At 38.8% G+C, this 20,976-nt stretch overlaps 1 protein-coding gene across 2 annotated transcripts in view; it reads right to left on the bottom strand.

Annotated features, from left to right (window-relative positions):
- DCX (doublecortin) overlaps positions 1 to 20,976 on the bottom strand; it is a 173,174-nt gene that overhangs the window by 17,049 nt on the left and 135,149 nt on the right. The window contains exons 4-5 of one of the 2 annotated variants that reach the window (XM_036016450.1): positions 19,886 to 19,988; positions 17,662 to 17,799 (exon numbers count right to left, since the gene is read on the bottom strand). In XM_036016450.1, the coding sequence (XP_035872343.1) occupies positions 17,662 to 17,799; positions 19,886 to 19,988 (241 nt within the window). The remainder of the gene's footprint in view (positions 1 to 17,661; positions 17,800 to 19,885; positions 19,989 to 20,976) is intronic. The other variant, XM_036016451.1, reaches the window with a different exon arrangement.

Here is a 20,976-nt window from a genome sequence, read left to right as displayed (position 1 = left end):
AGTTAGGCAGAGACAGTTCAAAGGGTATTTTAGACTTTAGAATTGCACCAATAGAACCAAAACATGGAGGAATGAAAGAATATAGTATCTTTACTGAAGTGCAAATAGCTCAAAATGGTTGAACCACACAGTGCCAGCAGTGAGTTATGAGATGAGACTGGGAGGAGGATAAAAGCCAAAGCCTGAAGGCTTTTGTGGGGACTTCTGTGAAGTTTCCATTTGATTTGTGAAAGAAATCTGGAGTGATATCACCAAACATGCATTTTAAAACTATTATTCTACTTACTGTGGTAAGACTGAGATGAAGTGAGTAGGGAAAGAGTAGAAGCAGAGATGAGTTAGAAGACACTGCATTAATCCAGATGAGAGGTGATGATGGCTTAAATTAAAGCACTGGGAAGGGAGATAGAGGACCTGGTGGAAGACTGAGACCTAGAGGTCAGACAGACTTAGAGTACTATGTGCACATACCATATAAACCACTCAAAGAAATACATGACCTGTGCCAAATAGCACAGAAACTGAGAAAACTAAGCTTAGGGCACTAGGCTTTGTGGTGAAAATATCAGGCATTTTAGCCATCATTTTCTAAGAGATACACCTAACATGGTCACCAGAATAACAAGTGTTTGATTCCCAAAACAAAAAGTGCCAAAAAGAAAAGGATTTTCTCTATTTTGTTGAATGTTGCATCCCAGTTGCTGGAATAAGGCCTGACACATAGTAGATGCTCAGTAAATACCTACTGAATATTTTTGAAAAGGCTTTTTGGAAAAGGCAAGCATCTGTGAAACCACAGGGGGTCAATGTAATCAATTACTGTTCAGGAAAAGGAAGGAGTTATTGGACTACCTACACTGCCTGAGGGCCTCCCCAGCAGGACCTGCCCCTAGTATTTAAGAGAGAGAGCAATCTTGGTGATCTGTCTGAGAGGACATAATGGAAGTCTTCCCAAAGAGCCCTGACCTCAGCCAGGAAGTCTAACAGATGCAGGCATCCCCAGGTAAGTTATGACATTTTGTTCCACATGATTGCTGTATCCTTTGGTAACAACTATTCTAGTTTCCTAGCATCTGTCAGCAATATTAGAAAGTGAAAATTGTCTTTTCCTCCTACAGTCTTTTTTTAGGTATATTTTATTGATTATGCAATTACAGTTGTCCCATTTTTTTCTCCCCTTCATTCCCCTCCACCCTACATAACCCCTCCCACCAGCATCACCCACCCCCACCCATCGCCTACTTAGTTCATGTCCATGGGTTGCACGTAAAACTTCTTTGGATTCTCCATTTCCTACAGTATTGTTAACCTCCCCTTGTCTATATTGTACCTACCATTTTTGCTTCTTATTCCATGTACCTTTTCTCTCACTTTTCCCTCTCCCCCACCCTGCTGATAACCCTCCAGGTGATCTCCATTTTTGAGATTCTGTTCCTATTCTATTTATTTGCTTAGATTTTCTTTTGTTTTTAGGTTCAGTTGTTCATAGCTGTGAGTTTGTTGTCATTGTACTATTCATAGTTTTTGACCATCTTCTATTTCTTAGATAAGTTCCTTGAACATTTCATGTAATAAAGGCTTGGTGATGATGAACTCCTTCAACTTGACCTTATCTGGGAAGCACTTTATCTGCCCTTCCATTCTAAATGATAGCTTTTCTAGATAGAGTCTAACTTGGACGTAGGTCCTTGCCTTTCATGGCTTCAAATACTTCTTTCCAGCCTCTTCTTGCCTGTAAGGTTTCTTTTGAGAAATCAGCTGATAGTCTAATGGGAACTCCTTTGTAGGTAACTGTCTCCTTTTCTCTTGCTGCTTTTAAGATTCTCTCCTTTAATGTTGGGTAATGCAATTACGATGTGTCTTGGTGTGTTCCTCCTTGGTTGGATCCAACCTCTTTGGGACTCTCTGAGATTCCTGGACTTCCTGGAAGCCTATTTCATTTGCCAGATTAGGAAAGTTCTCCTTCATTAGGTTTTCAAATAAGTTTTTAATCTCTTGCTCTTGTTCTCCTTCTGGCACTCCTGTGATTTGGATGTTGGAACATTTAAAGTTGTCCCACAGGTTCTTAAGCCTTTCCTCATTTTTTTTTTTAATTCTTGTTTCTTGATTCTGTTCTGGTTGAATGTTTATTTCTTCCTTGTTCTCTAAATCACTGATTCAAGTCCTGGCTTCCTTCCTGTCACTGTTGGTTCCCTGTATATTTTTCTTTATTTCTCTTTGTATAGCCTTCACTTTTTTCTCTATTTTGTGACCATACTCAGTCATTTCTGTGAGCATCTGGATTACCAGTGTTTTGAACTCTGCATCTGATAGGTTGGCTCTCTCTTCATTGGTTAGCTTCCTTTTTGGAGTTTTGATCTGTTCTTTCATTTGGGCCATATTTCTTTGTCTCAGTGTAGTGTTTCATTGTAAGAGACAGAGGCTTAGGTATTCACCAGGGCAGGGCAACCCACTTTGCTGCATGGTGGCACTGTATGTGAGGGAGCAGTCAGAGAAGGAACAATGCCACTTCCTCGGTTATTGCCCCACTTTCAATCACTTCCCCTGCTACCCACAAGCAAATTGGGCTTTTCTGGTGCTGATTCCCGGGTGGGTGGTTTTGTGTACGGGTCTAGGACCCGTGAGTCTCTCCAATGAACTCTCCTGTGAGGCTGGGAGTTTCTTCCACTGCCTCAATGCTCACAGATTTTTACAGCCAGAGGTTTTGAGGTTTTCTTTGTCCCAGTATGACACTTTACCACACATCCTCTCCTCCTGGCTGCCTGCCTCTGCCCCTCCTATCAGTCTGGATGAATGTTTCTTCTTTAACTCCTTCATTGTCAGACTCGATTTTCTGGCATTTCTGGTTGCTTTTTGTTTTGTTTTTTTTTAAATTTTATTTATTTTATTTTTAGAGAGCGAAGGGAGGGAGGGAGATAGAGAGAGAGAGAGAGAGAGAGAGAGAGAGAGAGAGAGAGAGAGAGAGAGAGAGAGAAACATCAATGTGCAGTTGCTGGGGGTTATGGCCTGCAACCCAGGCATGTACCCTGGCTGGGAATCGAACCTGGGACACTTTGGTTCCCAGCCCACGCTCAATCCACTGAGCTATACCAGCCAGGGCTTTGCTTTTTGTTTTTAAATTTGTTGTTGTGCTTTTGGTTGCACAAGGAGACCAAGTGTATCTACCTATGCTTCCATCTTGGCCAGAAGTCATTTTCACCTACACTCTTGTCTAGGTGAGGATGAGCCCACTGATCAGCCAAAATGTGGAAAATCATTAACCACAGCATATCTGCATGTAAGCCAGGTTCCAACTATTGGCCATAGATATGCACACAAAGGTTCTTTTAGCACTTCTAGTTCTTTTCTCAATATCCTCTGAAACTCTCTTGCCCCAAAGCTTTAGGGTTAAACCTTAAATACATATTCCATCATTACTTCTCTATGTATTCTCTGTGTATATATTCATATATGTTTCCCTGCCACTCCCCTAGCTAATCAATGTTAAACTATCTGTAGAGGACTTTATTTTGTCCTCAACACTCAAGAAGCATTTTGGAAATCAGTTTTTAATCATTTAACTGTCACTCACTACATTGCTGAGAAATGCACATATTTTCTCAGATTTCCTGATGGAATGAAACCCAAATATGGACACGAGAGAAATGAGAAACTGTAAACTTGTACCAGCTGAAGGAATGCATACACTTACAAATTAGAGAAATACATTAATATATGCATTTTTTTCTATGGATTCTCTGTGCAAAACATGGGTGCCATTTGATATGGATTCTGAAACCAATTCATATAAATATCAAGTAAAAGAAGTAGCAGGGAAAAATGCAAATGTGGTCTGATGAACTGTCCATGGTCTTGGACTGGCAAATCCACATGGAAATCTGTCACAGTTCATTTTGATAGTGGCTGGAAATAACATGACTGTGTGATATCTCTCATTTGTCTTTATTATTCTTTACTAAAAGTCCTTTGCACTTGTCTCTGAGCTTCCATTTCTCAGCTGCAATTTGGAAAAGCATTGGGGGAGTCTTTGCTCTCTTTTAATTGTCTTACTCTCATTTTCCTCCTCAGAGCCACAGCATCATTTCACTGTTGTCATCCTTTACTTACTCATAGTCCAAATTCTTTCACACCTTTCTTCTCATTGTACAGTTAATTTTTTCCCTCTACAATAAGGTATATCAGGAACTTTTCAATCTCCTAAGCCAATTTATCAATCATATCAATAAATACCAGGATAATAATGAATGCTTATTGAGTGCCTATTTCTTTCTTTGTTTCTTCTTCTCCCTATTTGTCATTCTCTCTTTCTTTCTCAGACATAGAAACACAGCCACATTTATTCACATTCTTATTTTAGAAATAATTCAACAAAGTTTTAAAATAAGTTTTTAATTCTCTTTTATTGTTGTTCAAGTACAGTTGTCTCCATTTTCCTACCACCATTTTCCCCCACCCCACCCACCCCTACCACCCACACTCCTTTGTTCTCCCCCTTTGGCTTTGTCCATGCGTCCTTTATACATGTTCCTGAAAACCCTTCCCCTCCTTTCCCCCATTATCATTCTCCCCACTCCCCTCTGGTTACTATCAGTTTGTTCTTAATTTCAATGTCTCTGATTATATTTTGCTTGCTTGTTTGTTTTGTTGATTAGATTCCACTTATAGGTGAGATCGTATGGTATTTGTCTATCGCTGCCTGGCTTATTTCACTTAGCATAATGCTCTCTATATCCATCCATGCTGTCACAAAGGGTAGCAGTTCCTTCTTTCTTTCTGCTGTGTAGTATTCATTCCACTGTGTAAATGTACCATAGTTGTTTGATCCACTCATTTACTGATGGGCACTTAGGTTGTTTCCAGCACTTAGCTATTGTAACAAGGACACACAGAGGGCCTAGAGACATATAAATAATGTTTTTATCTTTCAATTACAGGTGGCACACATTATTATATTGGGTTCAGGTATACAACATAGTAATTAGACATTTATATAACTTGTGAAGTGATTGCCCTGATAAATCTAGCACCTATCTGACACCATATATAGGTTATTACAATATTATTGACTACATTCCTTATGCTGTATTTTATATCACCATGACTATTCTGTAACTACCAATATGTGCTTCTTAATCCCTTCACCATTTTCACCCATCTCCCCAACCCCTCCCATCTGGCAACCATCAAAATATTCTCTGTGCCTATGAGTCTGTTTCTCTTCTACTTATTCATTTATTTTGTTTTATTGATTCCACATATAAGTGAAATCATCTGGCATTTTTCTTTCTCTGTCTGACTTATTTCACCTAGCATAATACCATCTAGGTCCATTTATGCTGTTGCAGATGACAATATTTCATTATTTTTATAACCATTTCATATTCCATTGCATATATGCTCCACTTCATCTTTATCCATTCATTTATTGATGGATACTTTGGTTTTTTCATGCCATGGTATTGTAAATAATGCTGCAATGAATATATGGCTGCATATGTCTTTTCAATTTAGTGTTTTGGGTTTCTTCAGATAAATATTCAGAAATGAAATTGCTGGGTCCTTCTTTGTCTCTTGTTATAACCTCCATTTTAAAGTTGATTTTGTCTGTTATAAGTATTGCTACTCCAGCCTTTTTTGTTTGTTTATTTCCATTTTCATGAAATATCATTTTTCATCCTTTTACTTTCAGTCTGTGTGTGTCTTTCTATCTGAAGGGAGTCTCTTGTAGACAGCATATGTAAGGGTTTTGTTTTCTTACACATTCAGCCTCCATGTCTTTTAATTGGGGCATTTAATCCATTTGCACTTAACATAATTGTTGATAAATATGAATTTGTTGTCATTTTAATTTTTATTTTGATCTTTTCTTCTTCTTAAGAAAGAGCCTTTAACATTTTTTCTAACACCGGTTTGGTGATCATGAACTCCTTCATTTTTTTCTTGTCTGGAAAGTTCTTTATCTGACCTTTGATTCTAAGTGATAGTTTTGATGGATAATCTTGGCTGCAGATCCTTACTTTTCATCACTTTGAATATTTCTTGCTAACCCCTTCTAACCTGAAAAGTTTCTGTTGAAAAAAATCAGCTGACAGTCTATGGGAGCTCTGTTATAGGTCACTCACTAACTGCTTCTCTTGATGTTCTTAAGGGTCTCTCTTTATTTTAAAACTTTGGCATTGTATGATGTGTCTTGATGTGGATCTCTTTGGGTTCATTTGTGCTTCCTGGACTTTTATGTCCATTTCCTTCATCAGGTTAGAGAAGTTTTCTATCATTATTTTTTCAAACAAGTTTTCAATTTCATGCTCTCTCTCTTCTCCTTCTGACATCCACATGATGTGAATGCTGGTACACTTGAAGTTTTCATGGGGGCTCCTTAAACTATCCTTGTTTTTTGGATTCTTTCTTCTTTTTGCTGTTCTGATTGGGTATTTTCTGCTTCTTTGCTTTCCAAATTGTTGGCTTGATTTTCTGCTTCATCTAGTCTACTGTTGATTCCCTGTAATGTATTCTTCATTTCAGTTAGTATAGTCTTCATTTCTGACTGGTTCTTTCTCTATGTTTCCTATCTCTTGGTTGAAGTTCTCACTGAGATCATCAAACATCCTTATAAGCAGTATTTTGAATTCTGCTTCTGGTAGATTGCTTGTCTCTATTTTCTTTTACTATCTCTCTGGAGTTCTGTTCTTTCATTTAGAACATTTATTTGTCTCCTCATTTTGGCTGCCTTCCTATGCTTGTTTCTATGTATCAGGTAGAACTGCTACATTTCCTGATCTTCATAGGTGTTCTATAAGGCCCAGTGGCACAAACTTCCTGGTCCCCTGGATCTGAGAGTTCCTGGAGGGCAACTGGGATCCCCTAGAGACCAAAGTGATTTAATTCTCATTCACTTAGCTCTGGCTTTCCCTCCCATTTTATTTTTATTTTATTTTATTTAAAAATATATTTTATTGATTATGCTATTACAGTTGTTCCATTTTTTCCTTTCATTCCCCTATGCCTTGCACAACCCCTCCCACCAACCAGCATGCCCCCACACTTAGTTCATGCCCATGGGTTGTACATAAAAGTTCTTTGGCTTCTCCATTTCCTATATTATTCTTAACCTCTTCCTATTTTGTACCTACTATTTATGCTTCTTATTCCCTGTACCTTTTTCCCCGTTCTCCCCACCATACCTCCCTGCTGATAACTCTCCATGTGATCTAATTTCTGTGATTCTGTTCCTGTTCTAGTTGTTTCCTTACTTTACTTTTTTATTTGTTGTTTTTTGTTGTTCGATTGTTGATAGTTGTTAGCTTGTTGTCATTGTTTGGTTCATGTTTTTGATTATCTTCCTTTTCTTAGATAAGTCCCTTTAACATTTCATATTAAAAAAAAAAAAAAAAGCTTGGTAATGATGAACTCCTTTAACTTGACCTTATCTGGGAAGTACTTTATCTGCCCTTCCATTCTAAGTGATAACTTTGCTGGATAGAGAAATCTTGGATGTAGGTCCTTGCCTTTCATGACTACAAATACTTCTTTCCAGCCTCTTGCCTATAAATTTTCTTTTGAGAAATCAGCTGATAGTCTTATGGGAACTCCTTTGTAAGTAAGTGCCTCTTTTTCTCTTGCTGCTTTTAAGATTCTGTCCTTGTTTTTAATATTGGCTAACGTAATTATGATGTGTGTCGGTGTGTGCTTCATTGGGTCCAAATTTTGGGGGACTCTCTGAGCTTCCTGGACTTCCTGGAAGTCTATTTCCTTTGCCAGGTTGGGGAAATTCTTCATTATGTTTTCAATTTCTTGCTCTTCTTCTCCTCCTGGCACCCCTATGATTCAGATGTTGGAATGTTTAAAATTATCCCAGAATTTCCTAAACCTCTCCTCTCTCTTTTTTTTTTTTTTTTTTTTTGAATTCTCGTTTCTTAATTCTGTTCTGGCTGAATATTCATTTCCTAATTCTGGTCCAAACTGCTGATGGGAGTCCCAGTTTCCTTCCTGTCACTTTTGGTTCCCTGTACATTTTCCTTTGTTTCACTTTTCATAGCCTTCACTTTTTCCTCTATTTTGCGACTATACTTAACCAATTCTGTGAGCATCTGATTATCAATATTTTGAACTCTGCATCTGATAGGTTGGCAATCTCTTCATTGCTTAGTTTTCTTTTTTCTGGAACTTTGGTCTGTTCTTTCATTTGGGCCATTTTTTTTTTGTCTTGGAGCAACTGTTATGCATAGTAAGGGATGGAGTCTTTGGTATTTGCCAGGGTGGGGCAACACATGCCACTGCATTGTCATGTGGGGTAGGGGTCTGAGAGGGGACGATTCCACTTGCTCAGTTCTCGCTGGCTTTCAGTCACTTCCCCCACTACCCACAAGAAAATTGGGTCCTTCTGGTGCTGATTCCTGGGGGTGGGTGGGGATTGTGTACATTCTAGGACCCTGTGGGTCTCTCCAATGAAGTCTCCTGTGAGGCTGGGAGTTTCTCCTGCTGCCACAATCCCCACAGGTTTTTTCAGTCAGAGGTTTTGAAGCTTTATTTCCCTGCACTGGAGCCCTGGGTTGCTCAGTCTGTGTTGCTCCCATGTCATTCCTCCCAGTTTATCCATACACAAATGTGGGACTGCCAGGTCCACCAGCCGCTGCCTCATCTGGTCTGCCAGGTGACGCCCACCCTGGTCTTCCAGACACCTCCTTGCCATGAGTCCTTTCCACCCTGGCTGCCCATCTCCACTCCTCCTACAGGTCTGAATGAATGTTTCTTCTTTAATTCCTTTGTTGTTGGACTTCCATACAGTTCGATTTTCTGTCAGTTTTGATTTTTTTTTTTGTTTTTAAATTTGTTGTTGTCCTTCTTTTGGTTGTGTGAGGAAAGTGTATCTACCTACACCTCCATCTTAGCTGGAAATCTCCCTCCATTTTAATCTTAACACTTGAACTCAACGCAAAATCAAGCGTATTGATTTTAGTTTTATGTCTATTTTGAAATATTGCTCACTAAAAACAAGCCCAGTGTATTAAGAAGAAGCAATAATAATAATTTCAGAGATGTCTTAATCATTGCAGTGTTTTAAAATATTTTATTTATTTATTTTGGGGGGAGGGGAATGGAGAGAGAAAGGAGAGAAGCATCAATGTGTGGTTGCCTCTCATGCACCCCCTACTGGGGACCTGATCCAAAACCCAGGCATGTGCTCTGACTGGGAATCAAATCGGTGACCCCCTGATTCGTAGGCCTGCACTCAATCCACTAAACCACACCAGCCAGGGCTTCATCATTGCAGTTTTATTTCAAAAGTTGTTTTCAAAGCATTTACCATATATAAATTCACATGATTCTCCTGATAACTCTAAGAACTGGTGGCCAAGAATCACTGGTTTCCATTTAATCATAAGGATATAGAGGCTGAGAGAGAGTAGGACTTGCTTAAATGGTATAAACCATTTCTGCTCGATAGGTAGAGTTTTGGGGATTTGCTCACAGATTAATTTCAAAATTCCTTTAAGGTTAGCACATCACATAACTCACACCATGACCTTTTAGTAATTGATTCTCTGTCTTGTCTTCTCTAATTCCTTAATGCCTTGCGGAGGGAGGTCTCAACACATAGTTCATCTACTTCTTCATTTTTTTGTCATATTGAGATGCTCTAAGTGTTCTTTCATTCCAGTCTAAAGATACCTTGTATTCTCCCTACATATGCTGGGAGCTTTTTTCTGGAAGACCAACCAACTAGAAACAAAGTGATTTCAACTTACTTAGGCCAAGAGACAGAACCTGCGGTTTTCACACATTCTTTCCAGAGACCTGTTGGGTGGGCTGTTTGGATTAGTTTGGCTAATTGTTTCTGCTTAGTGGGAAAACTCCAAAGACCCATAAATTAGGGAAGTAAGAATTGATGGCTTAGGAACAGTTCTTCACTGATTTGATCATAGGACTGGTTCTTAGGCCAAATTCAATCGTAGGCTGTGAGATACCATAACTTGAATGTTGAATATATTTCCTACAGAGCTTTGAACAGCATGAAGTTCGGTAAATAAAAGAGAAAATTCAGAGTGTTCCCAGTTGCAAAACTAATATATGTACCCATTCCAGAAATATTTTTAAAGATTATTTATTTATTTATTTATTTATTTATTTATTTATTTATTTATTGTTAGAGAGAGGGAAAGAGAGGGATAAAGAGAGGGAGAGAAGCATCAACGTGTGGTTACTTCTCGTGTTTCCCCAACTGGGGACCTGTTCTGCAACCCAAGCATGTGCCCTGACTAGGAATCAAACCAATGACCCTTTGGTTTGCAGGCTGGCACTCAATCTATTGATCCACACCAGCAAGGGCTCCAGCAATATTTTGACATAGATCATTTTCCCTCAAGAAGAGAGCATATGTAAGAAGGCTGCTAGAAGTTCCAGGATAGTTTTTTCACAAAAATTTTCTGATGGGGAGTAGAAAACAGTTTTTTTCTCAAAGTAAATGCTAACATTTTCCATTGAAGGTGGTTCTGCTGAGAATATGGTTCTGGAGAAGCAAGTCTGCTAACAACCAGTTTTATGGGGCAGAAACCAGAACAGACTACACTGCTCTTAATTTTTGGAAAGAACAAATGATTTGAAATCAGTCTAGGTTTTAAATCCTGTATTAACTATTTTTTCTAGATGTGTATACTGGAGTGTAACCTAACCTCTGAGAGTCTGTTTCCATATCTGTAACATTTGAATAAAAATAATGTACAGTGTACATCTCAATTATATGAGGACTACAAAACAGACTATACATATAATGCTTAGCCAAGTGACTTAGTACAAAGAAAGGGCTCAATGACATCTTCAATTGATGTTATTGTGGCCACTACCAAAAATTGAAGGAATTGAGTAATTATGCAATGTATATATACCGAGTTAGAAAGCCCCCTTTCATAAGAGATGGTATATCAATTGTTACTGGCTCAAGACTAATTCTTTGGCTAGCAGGTCAGGCATTAGAGGACTGACATTTTCTTCAGTGAAGATTATTACCTCTGGTTTTTGCATTTTATTTCTGTGTGTCCTCAAACCCAGCCCTTGGACCTCTCTTCTCTCTTTTTACTCTCTCCGTATTACCATGGTGAGAAAGGGTGTCAATGAATGCAATGTGGAACCTTTGAAGGTTTTGCAGCAGGAAGTAACACAATGGAAATGGTGCTTTAGGACAAATAATGTGGTACCACCACAACAGATGCATAAGGGGCAGAGACTTGAAGCAGAAATACTACTTAGGAGTCTGTACAGTAATCCAGGCATCAGGTGATTAGGGACAGGAAGAGACTTCTCTGTGAGTGACATGGAGATGTTTCAATGATTCAACAATGGTTGCAGCAGCATATGGAAGACATGAAGAATTAAAGAGTGGAAAGAGTCAAAATAACACCAAAGTGTTGGGTCTAAGGCATAGAATAATATTGATTCTGTTGTGAGAGGAAAAGTGCTTAATTTTAAGACACTTTGGCATATATAAGCAGGGTTGTTGTTTAGGCATTAATGAAATAGATATTCAGAATGAAGATTGGGGTTAGATATGTAGATTTAACAGCCGACTCCCTGTACCCTGATGTTATATTTATCACTGACTCTGCTCTATGTTCTGATTCCTCCCCACCAGAAATATTCATTTCCTTACAAATTGAAATATAATTTCCCAGAGTTTCAGTCAAAATGGTGGAGTATGTAAATACTATACTCATCTCCTCACACAACCACATCAAAATTACAGCTAAGCTACATAATAACCATCATTCAAAATCACCTGAAGTCTAGATTAACCAAAGTCCTATAACTAAACATATGCAGAAGAAGCCACAAGAAGCCTGGTAGAAGATGGTAGAAGAGACAGAGACATTGTACAGGCTGGACCCACACTCATGTGTGGCAGTTTAAAATCAGGAAAGAGAGCTCTGTTTCAGAGTTCCCCGCATGAGAAGTGAGGGCTCTCAGCACCACACAGGGTTCCAGTGCTGGAAAGAGAAGTCCCCATTACTTATGGCAATGAAAACCAGCAGGGACTGTGGCTGCATGAGATGTAGGGCTTCTGGAGTCCCAGATGATCCTCTTAAAGGGCACAGATTTACTTCGCTCTGAGCTCCAGTGCTGGGGCTGCAGCTGGAAATGCACCAGGGATATATGGGAAGAAACAAAATTGTTTGGTTTCAAGCAAGGACTTGAGGGCAGCTTTCTTCCACACATAAGTACTAGCAGAGCCCATTGTTCCTTTGCTGAGCCCCTGACCCCCTGAAAACACAAGCAGGCTGAATATCTGAGTCTGCACCAACAGGGATAATTGTCCACCCAACCCTGATAATTCCCTGAGACCTCACCCCACCCAGTTTTCAGAAACATCCAAACTGCTTCCAGTGTTTTTTTTGTTTCCATACAAATGGTCTATCTTAGCTCATGCTGCAGACTTTCCTAAAATCTCTCAAAGATTTACAAATCCCAAACAAGTAGTACATTGTCTCAGCATGTCCCATACCTCTAATAAGCAGCCTGAAGCCTGGCACTAAAGGCAGCTGGCCTCAGTTTGCAAGTTAGCTCTCCCATGTACCTCCAAACCCAGCACAAGTGGCCATCACCTGCAGATCAATCTGTAGCTCATACAAGGAGACACCAGTCAGGGCACAGGCAGTGGCTGACTTTGGCTTGCATCTCCTAAGAGGCCCCAGAAATGATGTATCCGGTGCCCAGCTTCAGACAACACCAGAGCATCACCCAACCAACTTCACCAATGACATAGTCAAAGGGAAGACTGGGCAGATATCAGAGCCCTGCTAAAGTGAATCCTGCTCCATAGAGTAAGCCTCTGCACATCAGCTCCTCATTGTAGTCATGGCCACTCCTTATATCCAGTCTGCCTGAGGGTCATTCTTCCCATTGATGTGACAACAGCAATCAAGCCTCAACTATAACAAGAGGGCACACACAACCCACACAAAAGGCACACCTGAAGCATCAGCTTAGGTGACCAAGGAGACTGTACCAGTTGGTCCTACAGGATACTTACTATATAAGACCATTCTATCAAGACCAGGAGATATAGCAGCTCTACCTAATACATAGAAACAAATACAGGGAGGTATCCAAAATGAGTAGACAAAGAAACATGTCCCCAGAAAAGGACAAAACAAAACTCCAAAAAAAAAAAAGAACCAAATAAAATGGATATGAAAAATCTACCAGATGAAGGGTTCAAAAGACTGGTTATAAGGGAGCTCAGTGATCTCAGTGAACTTTAACAAAGAGATAGGAAATGTAAAAATTGAGATAGAAAACATAAAAAGAAACCAGTCAGAAATGTAGAATGCACTAGCGAAAAGAAGAATAAATTAGAGGGAATCAAAAATAGATTAAATGAAGCAGAGGATAAAATCAGCTATTTGGAAAATAAGGTTGCAGAAAACACCCAGTTGGAACAGCAAAAAGAAAAAGAAGCCCCCCCAATGAAAGTAGTTTAAGGGACCCCTGGGACAACATCAAGCATACCAACATCCACATTGTAGGGGTAGGTATCAGACAGAAAAGAGAGAGAACAAAGAATTAAAAATCTAATTGAAAAAATAATGATAGAAACTTTCTTAACATGGTGAAGGATATAGATTATAAGTCTAGGAACCACAGAGAGTCTAAAAGAAGATGAACCCAAAGAGGTCCACACCAAGACACATCATAATTAAAATGTCAAAGGCTTAAGATCAAGAGAGAATCTTAAGAACATCAAGAGAAAAGCAGTTAGTGAACTACAAGGGAGTTCAGTTCCCATAAGACTGTCAGCTGATTCCTCAAAAGAAACTTTTCAGGCTAGAAGGGATTGGCAAAAAATATTCAAAGTGATGAAAACCAAGGACCTAAAACCAAAATTACTCTACCCAGCAAACCTATCACTTAGACTCAAATGATAGATAAAGAGTTTCTCACACAAGAAAAAGTTCAAGCAGTTTATCATCAGCAAACCAGTATTAAAAAGATGTTAACGGAACTTCTTTAAGGAGAGCAAAACATCAAAATATGAATAATAAAATGGCAATAACTACATATCTATTAACAATTACTTTAAATGTAAATTGGTTAAGTGCTCCAATCAAAATGTAAGGTGGCTAAATGGATAAGAAAATGTGAGCCTTATATACCCTGTCTACAAGAGACTAACTTCAGATGAAAACACACACACAGAAACTAGAGTAAAGGCATGGGAAAAGATTTTTTCACAAAAATAGGAATGAATAAAAACCTTGGGATAACAGTTCTTATACTAGACAAAATAGACTTTAAAATAAAGGCCATAACAAGAGACAAAGATGGGCCCAGCAATTCTACTTCTGGGAATTTATCCAAAGAAACTATAAACATTAATTTGAATAAGACATACAACCATAAGTTCACTGCAGCATTATTTAGAATAGCCAAGATATGGAAGCAACCTAAGTATCCATCAATATGTGAATGGATAAAGAAATGTGCATATATAAGTGGAATATGACTCAGCCATAATAAAGAACGAAATTTTGCCGTCTTCAATATGTATGAATGAAGAGAATATTGTGCCAAGTGAAATAAGTCAGATAAAGGCAAATGCCATATGATTTCACTTACACATGGAATCTAAAAAAAAAAAAATGAACAAAAAAACCAGAAACAAACTCATAGAAACAAAGAACATTTTCATGGTTGCCAGATGGGAGGGAGTTGGGGGGATGGATATAAAAGGGAAAAGGTGTAAGAAATACAAATTGGCAACTATGAAATAGCCATGAGAATGTTAAGCAGAGCATAAGGAATATAGTCAATAATATTTTAATAAATATGTATGGTGTCAGTTGACTATTCAGCCTGATTTGTCAGGCTGATCACTTCATAGGTTATGTAAGTGTTTGGTCATAGTGTTGCACTCCTGAAATATAATATTGTATGTCAACTGTATATGAAGAAATATTTAATAAAAATACAACTTTTGTTCAAGTCCCAGTTCTTCTAGGAAGCCTCCCTTTAGCACCCAAGCCTCTAATGAGCTCTTTCCCATGAACTCTAATAGTTCCTGTATTTCTTATTTACTTGGCATTTATTTTTAATTTTTTTCTTTAAATTTTTTTAAATTTATCAATTTTATTTTTAAAAGTTTTTATTATTGACACCATTACAAAGGTTCCCCATTCACCCCCCCAATTTGTTGATTTAATTTTTATTTTTTTATTGTGCAATCACAGTCACTTGGTATTTAAACAAACTGTTACCTATGAACTCATATTTAGCACCACAGTGCAATAGCTAAATTGTGGACTGTGGAGCCAGATTTCCTGAGTTTGAATCCCAGTGTTACCACTTACTAGCTGTGTGACATTGGGAAGGTCACTTAATGTTTGTAAGCCCTAGCTTTCTTTTTTAACTCCAAAATGAGGATAATAGTACCTATCTCATAAGGTTGTTTAAATGTTAAATTGGTTAATACAAGTAAAGTGATTAGAAGAGTTGCTCGGCACATAATAAGAATGATTTGTAGATAATTTTTGTTAAATTTATATGTATACTGGTTCCTCAAATAAATTATAAGCTTCTTAGTGACAGTGAATTTTTCTTATCATTTCTTTTTCTTACAGCATATAGCCTTACTAGGTATACCACCAAAACTTTGGAGATTCAAGCCCTGGCTGGCGTAGCTCAGTGGATTGAGTGCAGGCTGTGAACCAAAGCGTCACAGGTTCGATTCCTAGTCAGGCCACATATGTGGGTTGCAAGCCATGGCCCCCAGCAACCACACTGCACACTGATGTTTCCCTCTCTCTCTCTTTCTCCCTCCCTTCCCTCTCTAAAAATAAATAAATAAAATCTTAAAAAAAAAACTTTGGGGATTCAATTGTATCTAAACAGAAATCCCAAGATATGGCAAGTTGCTGCAAAAACAACAACACTACATCCCATGTCCTGTAGCCCCCACTATACTGTTTCATCCAACTGTTTGGTTAGTAGCTCTCCAATGACAATGAGAAAGTTGCCTTACATATAAGGCAGTTCTTCCATTTAAGCTACACATATACTGTGATTTTAGAAAGAATAAGAATGAGGTAGGGGGGTGGGAAGTTGCTCTCTTCACATAGCTTTGCCAAAGGCATCACTTCTCTTAGGGTGATAGTAAGGGAGCTGATGGAATGTCTATAATTGGGCATTGTAAACAAAGGTTATGCCTAATTACTCATGGCTGTGTCTGTACATCACAAAGAGAATGACACATATACCACCCCATCTCTCTATCTCCCCACATCCTTTGCCTGGAGGTGGGGGAAGGTGGAAGAAAGCAGAGAAGCAAGAAACAGCCTACGGAGACCTTCCTCTTCACCACTCTAGAACTTCCAAACCCTGCCTCAGGTAAACTGCAAGATTGCTTTCCAGGAAGTCAGGAGAGCTGGACCCTGGCTTTTGGGTACTAAATAGTTGTGTGACTTTGGAAAGACCACAGATACTAAATCTCTTTATATATTTTGGTTTTCCAATCTAAATAAATGCATAAATATCCACTTCTAACCTAATTCATGGTGCTATTATGAATGACAAACAAGGTGACAGATTTGGAAATATTTTGCAAAGTACAGAGTGGTCAATTCATGTAAGAGATCATTATTTTGGTCCTATCTGGTGTGGCTCAGTGGATTGAGTGCTATACTGCAAATCAAAAGGTTGCCAGTTTGATTCCCAGTCTAGGGCGCATGCCTGGGTTGCAGCCATGCCCCCAGTAGGGGGTGTGCGAGAAGGAACCACACACTGATGTTTCTCTAACTCTCTTTCTCCCTTCCTTCGCCTCTCTAAAATAAATGAATAGAGCCTTTAAAAAAAAGAGAGATCCTTATTTTGGACCTCTCTTAGATAGTGATTTCAAGTATGGCCTTTTGCCTTTTAGATCATTGTCACTCAAAGTGTGGGTACAAAACTTTATACCAGAATATAAACATACTTCTGCCTTCATCAATAAAATCATGTTATGAAAAAAGAGTCAGCTGAAGTAAACAGTTTGCTCAGTGGCATGATTTACATTTGGCACAAGCCCCTAATCTAGTCATAGTGATAAATTGTTCATGGATTGGCAGTAATTCATAGACCACATTCTTCAGGTCACTTACTATCCACCAGATACAATTCTATATGAAAAATCTCTTTTCTTTCTTTCAGAACTTAGCCTGATCTAACTGTGATAATGATGCAATTTATCTTGTTTCTCTTTTTTTTAATGTTATAAAGTTCAAAGTCAAATTTGAAGCTCAAGTGCATCAGCTATGTTGACACTTATAGGTGGTATTTTTTAACTTCTTGTTTTTGTTTCTGATTTTTTATTTCAAATTTATGTTTGAAGATTATTTCATTACTATACTTTTGCTGGATGATGTCAAAGATGATGATAATTAAGACAATCACAACAATAAGCATTACAGCAAGCATGGCAAAATAGGCCAGATTTCTGTTTTGCATCTACTTGGGTAGAATCAGGATTGCGGGTATGTCTCCATGACTCCAAATAAGTTTGACTGTTTGGTGTCTGAATTCATAGGATTGGTATCATGGAGATACAATGGTGTTCATGAGGGACTCATCCTCTGCATGCAGAAGGTACTGTCTTCTGTGAATGAAACCATCATACACAGTTAGGAGAAGAACACTCACCATCTTGGTCGTTACCTGAGTCAGCTGGAGACTTGCTCCGGCGCATGGGGCCAGGGCTCTTGGATAAACTCTTCTGAGGTGTTGGAGATGCCTTGGGGCCTGCTGTGGCTGGAGGGTTTCCTTTCATGACTCGGCATTCTGGTGGAAAAAGACAAGACAACTTATTAGAGCCAGGGGAGAACTGAGACTGAGCATATTACCAACCTGTGGAAGTTGGAATAACTACCACAGGTCAGAGCACCTAATGGCTCAGGACAACAATGTGGTCCTCATTTTTTGCAAGAATGGTGGCTCTGGGGAGAGATGCATGGGAGAAACTTTCAAAAGTCACCTGGCTAAACCAGGTGCTTACACCCTTGGATTATGAAAACAAGGGAAGAAGTTGAAAAGTAAGTTGTATAGGTAACTAGTCAACTCAGTCATTACTGGAAAGACCAGTCATGTCTCAGAATAGCACTTGTTGACATGACTAATTAACATCTTTGGGGAAAAGGTAGATAGCTTAGAGGTAGCAGCCACACAGATGAAACATTCACTAGTATTTTAAAGGAGTGGAAGGGAGATACCATTTATTGTTTATTACATGTTATGTGTTGTACTAGACATATTTGGGATGTCATATTATTTTATAAATAAGCACAACTACCATCACCACTATCTTGGATTTATAGAGTTCTTTTTAGTTTAAATTCACATGTTTTCATAATCTCCTATGCTGATTTAATGAATAAATGCAAGCAGTGACTCCGCCACTTGTAATTTATAGAAAACTCATAAGTGTGTAGGAGAGTCTGTCAAATGTTCTTGCTACTTGCCCCAACCCCAGTCTGACACATTTGGAGCTGAGCATCTGTTCATTCAGGTCACTCAGCACCCCTACTATGGCAATTTGGGGCACTGATTGTGATAATGTATTAGAAGTATTATACTCATTTTACTGATAAGAATACAAAGAGCTCAAGCCTCTTGCTTAGGGTCACAAAGGAAGAAGAGGAAGAAGAAGAAGGAGGAGGAGAAGGAAGAAGAAGAAGGAGGAGGAGGGGGAGGAGAAGAAGAAGGAGAAGAAGGAGGAGGAGGAGGAGGAGAGGAGGAAGAAGAACTAGCAGTCAAGTCTCCTGAGTCCAAGTCTAGTGCTCTTTCCACTCTATTTTATAGTTTTTCCATCTTTGTGCCACTCATAGTAGAATCAAACAACTTGATAGGGGTTCATTTATTTTTGATACTTCATTGTGACCTTCTACTTAAAGATATTTTAAAATATAATTTAGCAACAAAGATTAGGAGATCTTTTCTGGTAATCTGAGATTTTCAGGAAACTGAGTTGAGCAGAAAGTTCATTTTTGTTTGTTTTACTTTTTGTTTTGGCTGATGAATTTTAGTTATCACTGTCTAGAGCTACAGATATAGAAGGTATAGAAAGTTGGACACAGCCTGGAATTTGTTTAGCTATTTTATGGTCTTTGTCTTTTCTAAAGGAAACATAGCAGAAATTCCACCACTCTCAGGGTCCTTCTCATTTCAGTTGTCTGTGAAGTCTGTATTACTACAACTCAGTTTGTTTCTCTCACACTTTATTCCTCATAAATGGGAAATATATTTTGAATATGTCTTTCCAGCATGATCATTTCCTAAACCTTGTGCTGTGTCACCTAATTCACCATTAACTTACATCTGGTTCTTGGACTCGGCAAAGGGAGATGAGCAGATGTTTCACCTCCTTCCTGTAATTAACAATCCTCTGGACTCTTGAGTCAAAAAGCAAGAAGTATAGGGCAGCAAACCAGAGGGTGGGAAAAGGAGAAATATTTTATAGTATGAAAACTCTGGGAAAATCTTTTAAATAGAATCACCAACATGGGCCAAATAGCTAGAGGATATTGACTGGAAAAAATGCATACATACGCTATCCAAGTTGATTTCAAATGTTACTTCTCGTGGTCTGATTGTATCTGTGAGCCATGTGACACAATATGTGGTTTAAGAAATATGGCCACTGTTGGGATTGAGAGTGAGATTTATTGAGTTTGAAGGGTGGTCATTTGGAACATCTAATCAACCTTTCAATTAATGACTCATGTATTCAAAAATATGAGAGAAAGACTAACAATATTTGCCCTTTAGTGACCAAGAATGGATGTCATCCAGGCCATATGAACCCATGAATACCCTAAGGGATGTAAGGAAGGAGAACAATGGAGCACTAAAATCTAGTGGCTGTGCTTACCATTTTCATCAAGAGAAAAGTCATCCTGAGCATAACGAAATTTTTCAGGACCGCAGGCAATAAATACATCATCATCACCAAAGAAATCATGGAGACAGGTTACCTGTGGAGAAAGTAGAATCACTGAATTGGTATCTAATGGTTTTATAACAATGAACTTCATACCATGTTGGCAGAGGGGGAAAATCACATCTGAGCCATTATATCTAGCCCCCAAGAATCTCCCAAAATACTAGGCTCATAGTCTGTACCACAGCTGCTGTGGGTAAAGATAACTGAGTGCCATTGCCTTTCTGTGTTTCACATGTTATAGTCTTATATCAAGAGTAGCTTTGGAACTATGTCCAATGAAATGTCCCCCTCTGAATAGAAGTGAACAACCAGGTGGCTCTACAAATGTTCCCTTTCCTTAGAGCCTCAGAGACAGAGTACTCCCATCCCAACTCTGGGGCCAGGAGTCTAGGCTAAGACAGATGAGAAAGATCTTTTTTTTTTTTTTTTTTTTTTTAAAATATTTTTTTTTTTTTTTTTTAGAGAGGGAGGGGGGGGGGGGGAGAGAGAGAGAGAGGGAGAGAGAGAGGGAGAGAGAGAGAGAGAAACATCAATGTGCGGTTGCTGGGGGTTATGGCCTGCAACCCAGGAATGTACCCTGGCTGGGAATCGAACCTGGGACACTTTGGTTCCCAGCCCGCACTCAATCCACTGAGCTACGCCAGCCAGGGCGAGAAAGATCTTTTGAAGCATGTTGTGGATACACTCTGTGACTGACCAAGAAGTATAAATTCCTCTCTTCATCTTCATTAACTTTAAAAGCAGGACAACTCTTTTTTAAAAAATATTTTATTTATTTATTTTTAGAGAGAAGGGAAGGGAGGGAAGGAGAAAGAAAGGTAGAAAAACATCAATGTGTGGTTGCCTTTCATGTGCCCTCCTGAACTGGGGACTTCGCCTGCAACCCACACATGTGCTCTGACTGGGAATCAAATTGGTGACCTGTTAGTTTGCATGCTGGCACTCCATCCACTGAGCCACACTAACCAGGGCAAGAAGGACACCAATTCTTAACTGCTTTGGACACTCCCCAAAGATTG

The sequence above is a fragment of the Phyllostomus discolor genome, chromosome X, assembly GCF_004126475.2.
Source record: "Phyllostomus discolor isolate MPI-MPIP mPhyDis1 chromosome X, mPhyDis1.pri.v3, whole genome shotgun sequence".
NCBI lineage: Eukaryota > Metazoa > Chordata > Mammalia > Chiroptera > Phyllostomidae > Phyllostomus > Phyllostomus discolor.
The sequence above is the reverse complement of the archived record's forward strand: the minus strand, read 5'-3'. Positions and strand labels throughout refer to the sequence as shown.